This window comes from Orycteropus afer, unplaced genomic scaffold (genome assembly GCF_000298275.1).
Source record: "Orycteropus afer afer isolate SDZICR_OR568_19922 unplaced genomic scaffold, OryAfe1.0 scaffold00020, whole genome shotgun sequence".
Classification (NCBI taxonomy): Eukaryota; Metazoa; Chordata; class Mammalia; order Tubulidentata; family Orycteropodidae; genus Orycteropus; species Orycteropus afer.
In genome coordinates this window covers 2798122-2809449 of record NW_006921607.1, presented here as the reverse complement: position 1 = coordinate 2809449, position 11328 = coordinate 2798122, and the positions used below count along the sequence as shown (strand labels likewise).

Here is an 11328-nt window from a genome sequence, read left to right as displayed (position 1 = left end):
CTGAGAGGATTAGCACTAATTCTTCCAAGGCAATGCAGGACTCTATTGAACACTGAATATACCAAAGATTTTTCTAAAAATAAACCACCACAGACGCACCCAGGTATATTTATAACATTCTGTTCGGTTTATTATAAACTAGTTTCGCAGGCCACAAGGACATGAAAGGACTATGTACAGCCTTACAGGAAACAGGCAGGGAGCTGAGGAGGGCCAAGATGAGTCTAGGGCCTTGGTGGGCGCATTCCCGGGGGAGGGGGCCCTGTAAGGGAAACCAGACAATCCGGTGAGACTCCGCGAACAACGGCATAACAAACAAACAGGTCTGTGGTAACTTGGCCCTGGGGAATCGGGCCCACGCCTCTGTGGAGCTACTTCCGTAACTCTGTGGCCAAGGGTCAAAGAAGGCCTGAAGTAAGAGTAAGAAGTTCAGTCAGTGCCTGATCTGGAACTCGCATCCCCAGCCCTGCCCCGGCTTCCCCCACCCTGCAGTTATCAAATGATTAGAGGGATGTACACAGTGTGCTAACTGGGTACTTCTCTGAGATAAAGTGGGTTCCTATGTTTATAAAACCCAAAACAGAAAACCTGAACTAGAAACACAGGGGTCACCAAGTTTGGCCAGGGATTATTTTAGCAGACCCTATGACTTGGTAGAAATACTGGACTGGCAGGCAAGACACTGAACTCTCCCTGGGACCGTTTCCTTATCCATAAAATGAGGGGACAATCTATCTGTCAGCATTTCTCAAACTGTGGTATTAATGATATACATAATATCAAGAACAGAATATAAATCTATCCCCAGAGCTCCCTCTTAAAATCACTATACACTATCAAACCAAAGGGCATGAGAAAGTTTTACGGCCTTTCTTGGGGGACCCTTCAAATCCACTATTCCCCAGTGCCCTGAGGATACTGCCTGGGATGCCAAGAAGTACACTGAGTACAGGGCTGCTGGACCTATTCTAAGAGGTGAGAATGGCCAATTTTATAAATGCTTGTTCCCTCTTTCCTCTCTGGACAGAGTTGTCTTCCAAGAATCCAGCTGCCTAGATTCAAGATCTGAAAGCCCAGAGGATATGGTCTAAATCCAATCTTCTCTCCCATTTCCCATCCCAGCCAGACTCTAGGGAAGGAAGCCAAGGTCACAGCTACAGGCACTTACCTCGCATACCTGGAGGAGGTGGCCGCATCCCCGGAGGGGGCATGCCCATTGGGGTCCCCCGTCCAGGGGGGATCCCCATTGGGGGGCCCATAGGAGGTCTCATACCTGGAGGTGGGCCCATCATGCCTATAAAGGAAAAGCCCCAAGAAATAACTCAGTATCTGTTTTGAAAAGGAAGCAGGAAATGGATAAAAGTTATCCACCAAGTTCTGAGACAGATGGACCATTCCACCCTCCCAGTTTCTCTTCGCAAACCATGACTTGAGCCAAAGAGCTGGGCTCCCAGTGGCCCTTGTCCAGCTAGTTCTATGTCTGTCAGCCAGGCTGGATGTCAGAGTAATCCTGCTTAATTATACAAACTCATCATCAGTTTCAGTCAAGGTTACATCTCATCATGAATCCAGCACAGGCATCTTGTATCAATCAGCACTGGTCTCATTCTGGGTTTCTCACCTGGAGGGGGTGCCCCTCGGCCCATAGGTGGGGGAGGACCTGCACGTCCGGGCGGGTACTGGGTTGGGGCCCCTGCAATACTGGCTGTGGCAGCAGCCGCAGCAGCTGCAACAGTGCCTCGTCCTTGTGGGGTCATCACCTAAGATGACCACAAGAGTTGAAAAGCGTTAGGGAGAATGATACAGTGCAATGCAGCACCCTGTCCCCTTTTCTAACTTAGTAAGAAAACAGTGAGACACCAAACTCCTGCAAGCTACAACTCACGGCTTCAGCCTTCCTATCCAAAACCATCTTCCAGGGAAGATCAAGCTTGAATGCCCAATTTCCATCTTCTAGACCCAAGTTAACGATGTCCGATCCAACTTAAAGAAGGAACCTACACTTTAATATATAACTGACAATGAATAACAAGAGAGTTATTTCAAATGTTGTTGTGGAATCACTTTACTCCAACAGTTACCATCTCTTTATGCATCTCTTCACTTTAATAGCATCAACATAATTTATAATGGTAAGTTTGCCTTTTCAATACTCAGGCCACGTAAAAAAAAAAATAGATAAACACTGACAGCCTGAAAGTGAGAGAATAGTCATTCTGGCCTCTTCCCAAACTCCAGACCCCCACTACCCTCTATTTTAGCCACCAGAAGCTGGTCTCTTCCCCCAACTCCTCACCTGTTGGGATGGCCCACCAACCCCACGGACTGGCCCAGCAAGTCCTGCAGGAGCCTGGGGCATTGGAACACCTGCTGGAATTCCTCTGCCTGCTGCTCTACCGATCCCTGGGCCTCCAGCAGCTCCAGCAAGAGGTACTCGGGCAATACCAGTCTGAAAAAATAAAGAACATGCTAAAATGATCAGTGGCCTAGAGAACAGTTAAGTGCACTTTGGAATACTATTGCCAAGTGAGTCCCTCAGATATACTGGACGTGAAAACAGCTCATTAACACTATCTACCCATATGTGCTAACACCATTTCTCCTCTCTATAAGACTATGTGTAGCTACCACCCATGAAGCCACCTAGAAGAACCTACTAAGTCCAGAGAAACACACTATAAACTCAAACCACTTATATACATGCCTATAAAAAGTAAGCCAAGAGCAAAAGGCCAGGGTTCCATTCAAAATGGTACAATAGATAAATGCATTTTGACCTGGCATAAAAAGATATACAATCCAATCCCAGCTCTGACCCTCATTAACTAAGTGACAGTAAGCAAGTAAGCCTAAGACTCAGACTTGGTTTCCTGATCTGCAAATGAGGTTATGGTAAAACCCATCATTGTGGTCATGCAGGCTCACAATGGGCCACAAAAAAAACTGCACTGGAAATAGGTACCAGAGTCATAAGTACATATGCTACAAATAAAAAAATATAGGAATATTTTCTTTCAGGTATTTATAATTGGAAAAATGGCAATGTATGTATCAAAAAAAATGGCTAAGATAAACTACTCTGTACTCACTTGATGGCTATCAAGTCATTAACATAATTTATTTTTAAGAATATAGTTGTTGTTATGTGCCATTGAGTCAGACATGACTCATAGCAACCCCTCCTTGGGTTTCCGAGGCAGTTATCACTACAGAAGTAGATTGCCCAACCTTCCTTCCGAGGAGTGGCTGGTGGGTTTGAACCGCCAGTCTTCTGGTTAGCAGTCAAGTGCCTCAGGCACTAGAGCAACTGGAAAAACGTTTACAACATTAAGTGAAAAAGCAGAATGCAATATTACATGCATATCATTATGTGTTAAGAACATAAAACAGATATGTGTGTGGATAAAGATAAAACCAATTAGGGTAAAAGTAAAAGGATTATTCTTTTAATTAACAATGAAAAAGGGAAAACAAATTTCACTAGATGCTCTATAGTCTATTAAGAAAAAAAAAAAAAAACTCAATGCTGTCAAGTTGATTCCAACTCATAGCAACTCCTCCTTGGGTCTCAGAGGCAGTATCTCTACAGAAGCAGATTGCTCAGTCTTCCTTCCAAGGAGTAGCTAGTGGATCTGAAATGCCAGCCTTCTGGTTAGCAGTCAAATGCCTTGGACACTGCACCACCAGAGCTCCTGCTAGAGCTCTATAGACATTTATAAATGTCACTTGGTGTTAAGGAGTCAAGATGGCCGGGGATCAAATCCCAGCTTTACCACTTAACTAGCTGTGACACCTTGATATAAGTGGGAATAATTAATCTCCACAGATAGGCTATAAGGATTAAATAAAATATTGAAGTACTTGGCATGCCTCATAACACAGCAGATGCTCAATAAATATTTATAACTATTATTCTGTGAATTATGAAGCAAAATATACACTATTCCATTTTGTTTGGAATCTCACTTCTTTTAGGTCCAGCTAGACTTTTGTCATCATATAAGAAGTGACCAACATGGTCTTAGGCACTTCTTCTACAGGCTCCCTATGAACACCAACTAAGAAAGATAGAAGACCTTAAAGTCAAAAATAACCAAATCCCACTTCGTAATCTCTATCCTTTACCTGCAAGCAACATCTTTAAAATTCCACTTACTATCTGTAAAAAGGGGAGCTCTGGTAGCATAGTGGCTAAGGCACTTGACTGCTAACCAGAAGGCTGGCGGTTCAAACCCACCAGCCACTCCTCGGAAGGAAGGTTGGGCAATCCTACTTCCGTAGTGATACTGCCTCGGAAACCCAAGGAGGGGTCGCTATGAGTCAGGGCTGACTCGACGGCACATAACAACAACAACAACAACAATCTGTAAAAAGGGAGGCAAAACCTGATGCCAGAGGATGTCTGTGAGACCTATGATGAAATATAGAAATCCCAATACAGAGTCTAGCCCACGGGAGGCCCTCCCTTCTGCAGGGCTTCCTGGGACCTTGTGCTGACTTACATCTTTGGGAGGAGGCCCCTCTACAGTCATTGAGACCAGGTTCTCGCCTCGTAGCAGCACCAGACCAAGGACTCGCTTCTCTTCCCTTTCTGCTTGTTTTGAGTTCTTTGGCCTAAAGACAGGTTTAGAAGAAACAAAAAGCAACATTAGAAAGTGAAGTTCAGGTTCACCTGCCTAGAGGCCTCCAAGATTTGCTTTATGTTACATTTTCCAACAAATGGTACATAACCTTCCCCCTAAGACAACCTCTCTGGATAGTCTTCATAGGCTGAATGAATCCCTCAGATGAGTGTCTATCTGCTTCCTTCACAAGGGAATAAGATGAATACACCAAGAGACAGAACAAAGGTCACGAACTCCAAAAACAAACTAACTGCCATCAAGTTGATTCCGACTCATAGCGGCCGTCATTGGGTTTCTGAGGCTGCCAATCTTTACAGAAGGAGATTACCCCATCTTCCTTCCACAGAGCAGCTGGTGGGTTTGAACTACTGACCTTCTGGTTAGCAGCCAAATGACTTATTCACTACACCACCAGAGCTCCTTAAGGTCACAAAGCCCAGCCTTAATTGCACTGATTATAGGTAGGGTTTAGGGTCGCCCAGCCAATTACTATAACTGCTCCCAGTAAGTTGTACACCTGTAAAAAAGTGAACTGGAAAACCCTGTGGATATATCTACAATAATGACCAAAAAAAAAGTAGTCACTGAGGCTGCTTAAGTACAAACACCTTATGGGATTCTGTTCCTTAGTTTGGAGGATTAGGGTCATGCCTTCATTGGACATCCCAGCCAACAGCCTAATACCGTGCTGAGATCTTAAAAGGTTGCAAGTGGCCATCTAAGGCATGACAATTGGTCTTTATTACCCTGGAGCAGTAGTGCAAGGAGGGTCAGAAATAAGGGGGAGGATAAGGAATGTGTGACTAATTATCTCTACGAATAACTGCCTCTTTGCCATGAAACCAGAAGAACTGGATGAACATTCTCATCAACGATTCCATAAAAGAATCCTGATCAAAAGGAGGAAAATGCAGAACAGAATTTCAAATTCTCTTTCTAGAGCCATGGAGGGTAGATGAACCCTTGAAATTATTGCCCTGAGATCACGTTTAAACTTTAAACCAAAAATATCCACTGAAGTCATTTGAAATCCAAACAACAGTTTAGCTTAACTAGCAAAAAAGGTCTGCTTTGAGCTTTATGCTCTTATTAACTGTCTAAGGAATCAAACTGAGAACAGTAACTAGAAAGATTAAATAGGAACCTAAGGGGTCAGTGAGTTTATGTTAACGAGGGAGGAACAACCAGAAAAGGAGGGTGAGAATGGATGCACAATTCGAAGAATGTAATCAAGGTCACTGAATTGTACATACCGGAGTTGTAGAATATGTGTATGTTTTGCTGTGTATATCCTCAACAATAAAGTAAGTAAAATGTAGGGGGAAAAAAAAAGCAAGCCGTGGCTCGATGCTACCCCATAGCGACTGTGAAGCCCTTTCCATCAGTCAAGTTTTCTTTGCTATTAATGTCCCCTTTTTTGCTACTATCCTCCCTCTTTCTTTGCTCCCTTTCCCATTAGCCTAAGGCCTCACCAGTATCAGGAGGCAGCCTAACAACTCCCCGAGTCAACCAACTCCCACCCAACCCACGTCATGCAACGTCCTTCCAGTACCAACTCAACGTGACAGGCCTATATTGTGGCCCTCACATTAAAAATAGAAGCCACAAAGGAAGAGTTAACTAAATAAAAATTTTCTGATAATGAACATGTATTGTTTTTTCAAAATATGAAAATGAAAAATCCCTTTTGAGTATTTTAATGTTCTTCTCATAAACCTTTCTATATTTTAAAAAAGTATTTTTTAATACACGTTTTTTTATTTCAGAAAAAAAATCAGTTTTATTTAAAAAACAGAAAGGAACTTTTTGGACTCAGTCTACATTGATCTGCTGGCCCCTTCTACTGTATGCCTGGTGCTGCAGGAGTCCCTACATTTTTTGTCCTGTGCACGTCTTGGCTCTGAGCCACAGAAGAAACACACCTACAAGGGGATTCAATGGAATTCACAGCCAGTGAAAACGCAACCGGGACACTACAAGCAGCCCAAGAGCTGGATGATCACAGAAGTAATGCGACCCCTTTGGCCCTCAAGATGCTGATATGGACACAAAGCTAGACCAGTCTTTGAATGGGCCTGAAGTGTAAGATTTACAAGTCTTTGGGCAAGGGAGTCACCTAGTAAATTATGAAATTGTAGGAAAGAAGAAAATATCTCCCAATGTTTTTATAAATGCTAACAAAATTCACTGGCCCCAAAACCCACATGGGGAGCTGAGCACTTACCCTGAAGAGGGTCAGAGGCTTCTTAAAGCAGTTTCAGACCAGGCTGCACTGGGAAAGCCCTCTAGGCTACAGCTTTACAAATAAGCAATGAGGCCAGAAAACCAAGCTCTCCCCCCTTACACACCTGTGGGGAGAACACGAGAGCCCTTTACCCCAGTACACAGGGGCACCAAGGTAGACAGACAAAAAGCCTAGCAGCCCTCTTCACAACGTGTAGTTTACCAGAACCAGAGTGCAAGGCTTGCCAGGACGAGACTTCCTAGTGTCTAATGTCCCCACTTAAGTCTGCCCTCTAAAAACAGAGAGCAAATGGAGAGAAACTGGCTAGCTACATCAACACCTGTCATTTGGCCCATCCACCCAATTTTATTCCTCCCCAGTCCAGCAAAACCCCACCCACCCACCCATACCCTGGCAGTCCCTTTCTTACTTGATCTTCCTGAACTCATCACAGTCACAGAGGATCAAGTTCATGTGTTTGTCAAAAGCCTTGAAGGTGCCGATGAAGATGCGGCCGTCCTGCAGAATGCACCTCATCCTGTAGTCGATGTGCTGCAGCATCTTGCTGCTCTTGCCCACAGTCTGCAGAGAGAAATCAGCGGAGATGAGACTCAAGTTCTCCTGGGCCCACACACCCTCGTCTTTTCTGAACTTGGGCCATGGCCTTTTTATCCACGCTCTATCTCTCTAAATAGAATCTCAGTTCTTCCTGCCACCCCTTCCCTGGACTATTCCCATGCCACTCTGTTTCCAGCCCTGATCCCAGCCCAGAGCTCTGTTCCTCTCACTTCCCTTTTAATCAGATTGGGTTTTGATTAAACCTGTAATTGCCTTTGCCTGTGCTGTGCCACAGTTTTCAGGGCTGAGAGTGGAGGATGTCTCCAAACTAATCAAATCCACCCATACTAGAGATTAGCCATCTGCCATAGTACAGATTATAGTGTGTGACTCAAGTGCCTGAGATACCCAACTCCCATGAAAAAGACTGAGCAAAAGGAGGGCTGGGATGGCATTAAGGCTGAACTCTAATTAACAAGAAACTTGTTATCAGAAAGGAGTTCATTTGCTTGGAAGTGAGGAACATGGGGACCCCAAATCAAGAATATGTTAGTGTGCCTCCAAGCCTGCCTTTAAAACAAAAACAAAAACCAAAAACCAAAACCAAACTCACTGCTGTCAAGTCGATTTCAACTCATAGCACTAAATGTGCTAACAGCGCCTGTCAATTTGAGCACCCTAACTATACTGCCTCGGAAACCCAAGGAGGGGTCGCTATGAGTCGGGGCCGACTCGACGGCACATGACAACAACAACAACAACAACAACTACCTTTAAGAATACATAGCTTTTTTTTTTTTTTTTTTTTTTTTACCACAATAAATAAGATAAAGAATACCAAATAATAGTTTGCTACACTTATCTTGGCTAAAGCACTTGACTGCTAACCAGAAGGCTGGCGGTTCAAACCCACCAGCCACTCCTCGGAAGGAAGGTTGGGCAATCCTACTTTCGTAGTGATACTGCCTTGGAAACCCAAGGAGGGGTCGCTATGAGTTGGGGCCGACTCGAGGGCAAATAACAACAACAACATCTTGAAATTAATCCAACAAACTTCTGCTTTATAATCTGGCTTCCAATATTGTTTTCAGTTCTCACTGAATGCAGCTTTGCTAAAATAAAGGAGAGAAGATACCAACACCCCAATGTGAACCATCAGGCGCTCTTGGCAGCTGTTTACTCTAGAAACAAATGACCTGGCATTTGACCTATGTATCTGCCTCCCATCAGTCTGATTGGTGTGGGCCAATCGTAACTCATCCAATTATTGAATGCCTTCAAAATACCAAAGGGTCTCTGGTGGCGCAGTGCCTAAGGCATTTATATGACTGCTAACTGGAAGGTTGGCAGTTCAAATCCACCAGCCACTCTGTGGAAAGAAGACTGGGCAATCTACTTCCCTAAACATTTACTGCCTTGGAAACCCAAAGGGGGTCGCTATGAGCCGCAATTGACTCGATGGCAGTGAGTTTGGTTTTGATTCCATACACCAGGCAATAAGCTCTGACAAGTTTCTGAAACTACAAATGTGTCATCAGAACCCTAACTCTGCCATAGTACCTCCTACCACCCTGAAGACCCCTGGTTGTGTGGTTCACAATCTCCCTTACATGACTATTTCAACCAGCTTCCAACCACAAGGAACTGAACTTTTATGGCAATATTGACTGGTTTGCCTTGTAAAACCTCTTATTAAAGTGCTCACTGTGTGTCAGATGCCATGATAATCACCGTACAACTGACGTCTCTTCTAATCTTTGAAATCCGTCCCATTATTAATTCTATTTCACAGATAAGGCCATCCAGGCTGGTAGAGATTAAGTAACTTGCCCTGACTCCCACTGGGAAGCTGTGGGGGGAAACTAGGCAACCTGAATTTGTACCTATTCTTTTAATCAGTTTTCTAAACAATATCCAAACAAGTTTCCCTGCGTCCACTCTCACTCAGTAAGTAATAGCTAGAGTGATTTTTCTAAACACAAAGAAGTTCATGTCATTTTGCTAATTAAAATCTTTCAGTGGTACACCCCATCACAAATAAGATAAAGTAGGACACAAAGTATTTAGTATCCAGGCTCAGCCATACCTCCAGCCTCATCTCCCATTTTCCCCATCCAGGAACTTTCCATCATGCTACACTTCATGTCTGTAATCTCCCCTCGCGTCCATGCTGGGACACCTGACAATCCCTTAGGAATCCGCTCAGGACCCCTCCCCCCACATCCGTTACTTCTATCTACCCCTGAATTACACAATGCACGGTGACGATCTACGTCCCCAACCAGAATGTGAACTTGATGCGAGGAATAAATACATTTCATTCTGTAGCTCTAGCGCCTAGTCAGACATACTCAATACATGCACGCTGAACAAATGAGTTGAATTCTAACTCTAAGCATTCTTTCACTCTCCCGTTTCCTCCTCCCCATTCATTAGGCCCTGGAAGACTCTAGTTCACGGTCACCAATTTCACATCCCCCTTTTCTGTAACTCCATCTCAGCTCCTCACTTTTTTCAATAGTCTGAGCCTTTCCTCAGGTCCACCAGGCACTCCTACGGTTCTAGTGCCTCCTCAGAAACCCTGGACTTACATCTATTCAGCAAAAGTTTATTTAGTGCCTACTGGGTCCCAGGCACTGTGGCGACATAGGTGTTGGGAGAAGCGGTTCTACCCTCTCCCCCACCAAGCGACCAGGGCCTCTATCGCTCGACTGCAGCTTCCTTTACTCCATCCCGACTTACATCCCGGGTTCGGGTCTTCTCTCCTCAGAGAGAGCGGCTGCGGCCTCCATCGCCAGGAACGGCCCCAACCCACTGCTTCCTCCCCGATCAGCCGCCGTCTTCCCTCTACAACAAACGCAGAAGCTCCCAAATTGTCCACCCTTGACCTCTCACCATGATGCCGGTTCAGATGGCTACGATTCCTGCCGGATTCGCCTCTGCAGAGGCCTAAAGGCCACTCGACAGCCCGATTCCCGCCGCCGCTACCGGAAATACAACCGCTGGTAAAAAGCGATCCGGTAGAAACCTACTTCCGGCGCTTGAGTTCCGGGCGCGGCGCCGCTTAGTGAGTTCACTGCGGGGGCGGGGTTTCGGGAAACCGTTAACATCTGTCTTTGAACTTGCTGAGAGCGTTATGCTCCACTTTGGACATCTTTCTTACTTAATTAAATCACTCACTGGCGTCAAGTAGATTTTGACTCATAGGGAGCCCTCCTTGGGTTTCCGAGGTGGTACCTCTAGGGAAGTAGATTGCCGGACCTTCCTCCCGAGGAGTGGCTGGTGGGTTTGAACCGCAGACCTTCTGGTTAGCAGTCAAATGCCTTAGGCACTAGAAATCCTGTAGGACAGTTTTCTGTCCTATAGGGTGCCTGTGAGTCAGAATTGACTCTACAGCAGTGGGAAACACTATATACTTTTGTTATTTTATTACGCTCCCCTGCCACTAGCTCCATGAGGGTAGGATTTTTCCTTGTGTATTGTCACAGTTGCAGTGCCTAGAACAATGCTTAACAGAAAATAGGGACTCAGTACATATTTGTTGAATGAATAAATTAATCTTACCCAATCTTATGACTGAAATATACCTATGTGCTAAGAACTTCCAGATTTTTCTTTAATCCTGATTTCTCCATTCAGTTTGATGTGGATGTCTAATGTTGTTGTTTTGTGTCCTCAAGTTGATTTCAACACTGGCAAGCTCACTGGCGGAGTACAACTGCCTCATAGAGTTTTCTGGGCTCTAATCTCTATGGGAGATCACCAGGTCTTTTTTCCCAGGAGCTGCAGGATGGTTTTGAGTTGCTGGTTTAGTTAACAGCTGAGTGCTTAATCATTGCACCACCAGGCAGCTTGTAATGTCTAGTAGTTATATTAAATGTAACATGTTGAAACATAATTCAAGATTCTATTCACTCTTCT

At 44.6% G+C, this 11328-nt stretch overlaps 1 protein-coding gene across 1 annotated transcript; it reads right to left on the bottom strand.

Annotated features, from left to right (window-relative positions):
• Nucleotides 1-224: 224 nt before the first annotated feature.
• SNRPB (small nuclear ribonucleoprotein polypeptides B and B1) lies at nt 225-7428 on the bottom strand. Its single transcript, XM_007960019.2, has 6 exons — nt 7280-7428; nt 4503-4614; nt 2297-2449; nt 1622-1760; nt 1169-1294; nt 225-262 (listed from the first exon to the last, which is right to left on the bottom strand). The coding sequence occupies exons 1-6, from the start codon at nt 7408-7410 to the stop codon at nt 225-227; spliced, it is 699 nt and encodes a 232-aa protein (XP_007958210.2). The 5' UTR covers nt 7411-7428.
• Nucleotides 7429-11328: the final 3900 nt, after the last annotated feature.

What these genes read in the sequence shown, in the direction of transcription:
- SNRPB (XM_007960019.2), bottom strand. Translation starts at nt 7,410, where the DNA reads ATGCTGCAGCACATCGACTACAGGATGAGGTGCATTCTGCAGGACGGC. An exon ending in AGGGGCCTCCTCCCAAAGAT is followed by an intron (nt 2,450 to 4,502) that starts GTAAGTCAGCAC and finishes TTATTTTTTCAG; the next exon opens with ACTGGTATTGCCCGAGTACC. An exon ending in CCGAGGGGCACCCCCTCCAG is followed by an intron (nt 1,295 to 1,621) that starts GTGAGAAACCCA and finishes TTTCCTTTATAG; the next exon opens with GCATGATGGGCCCACCTCCA.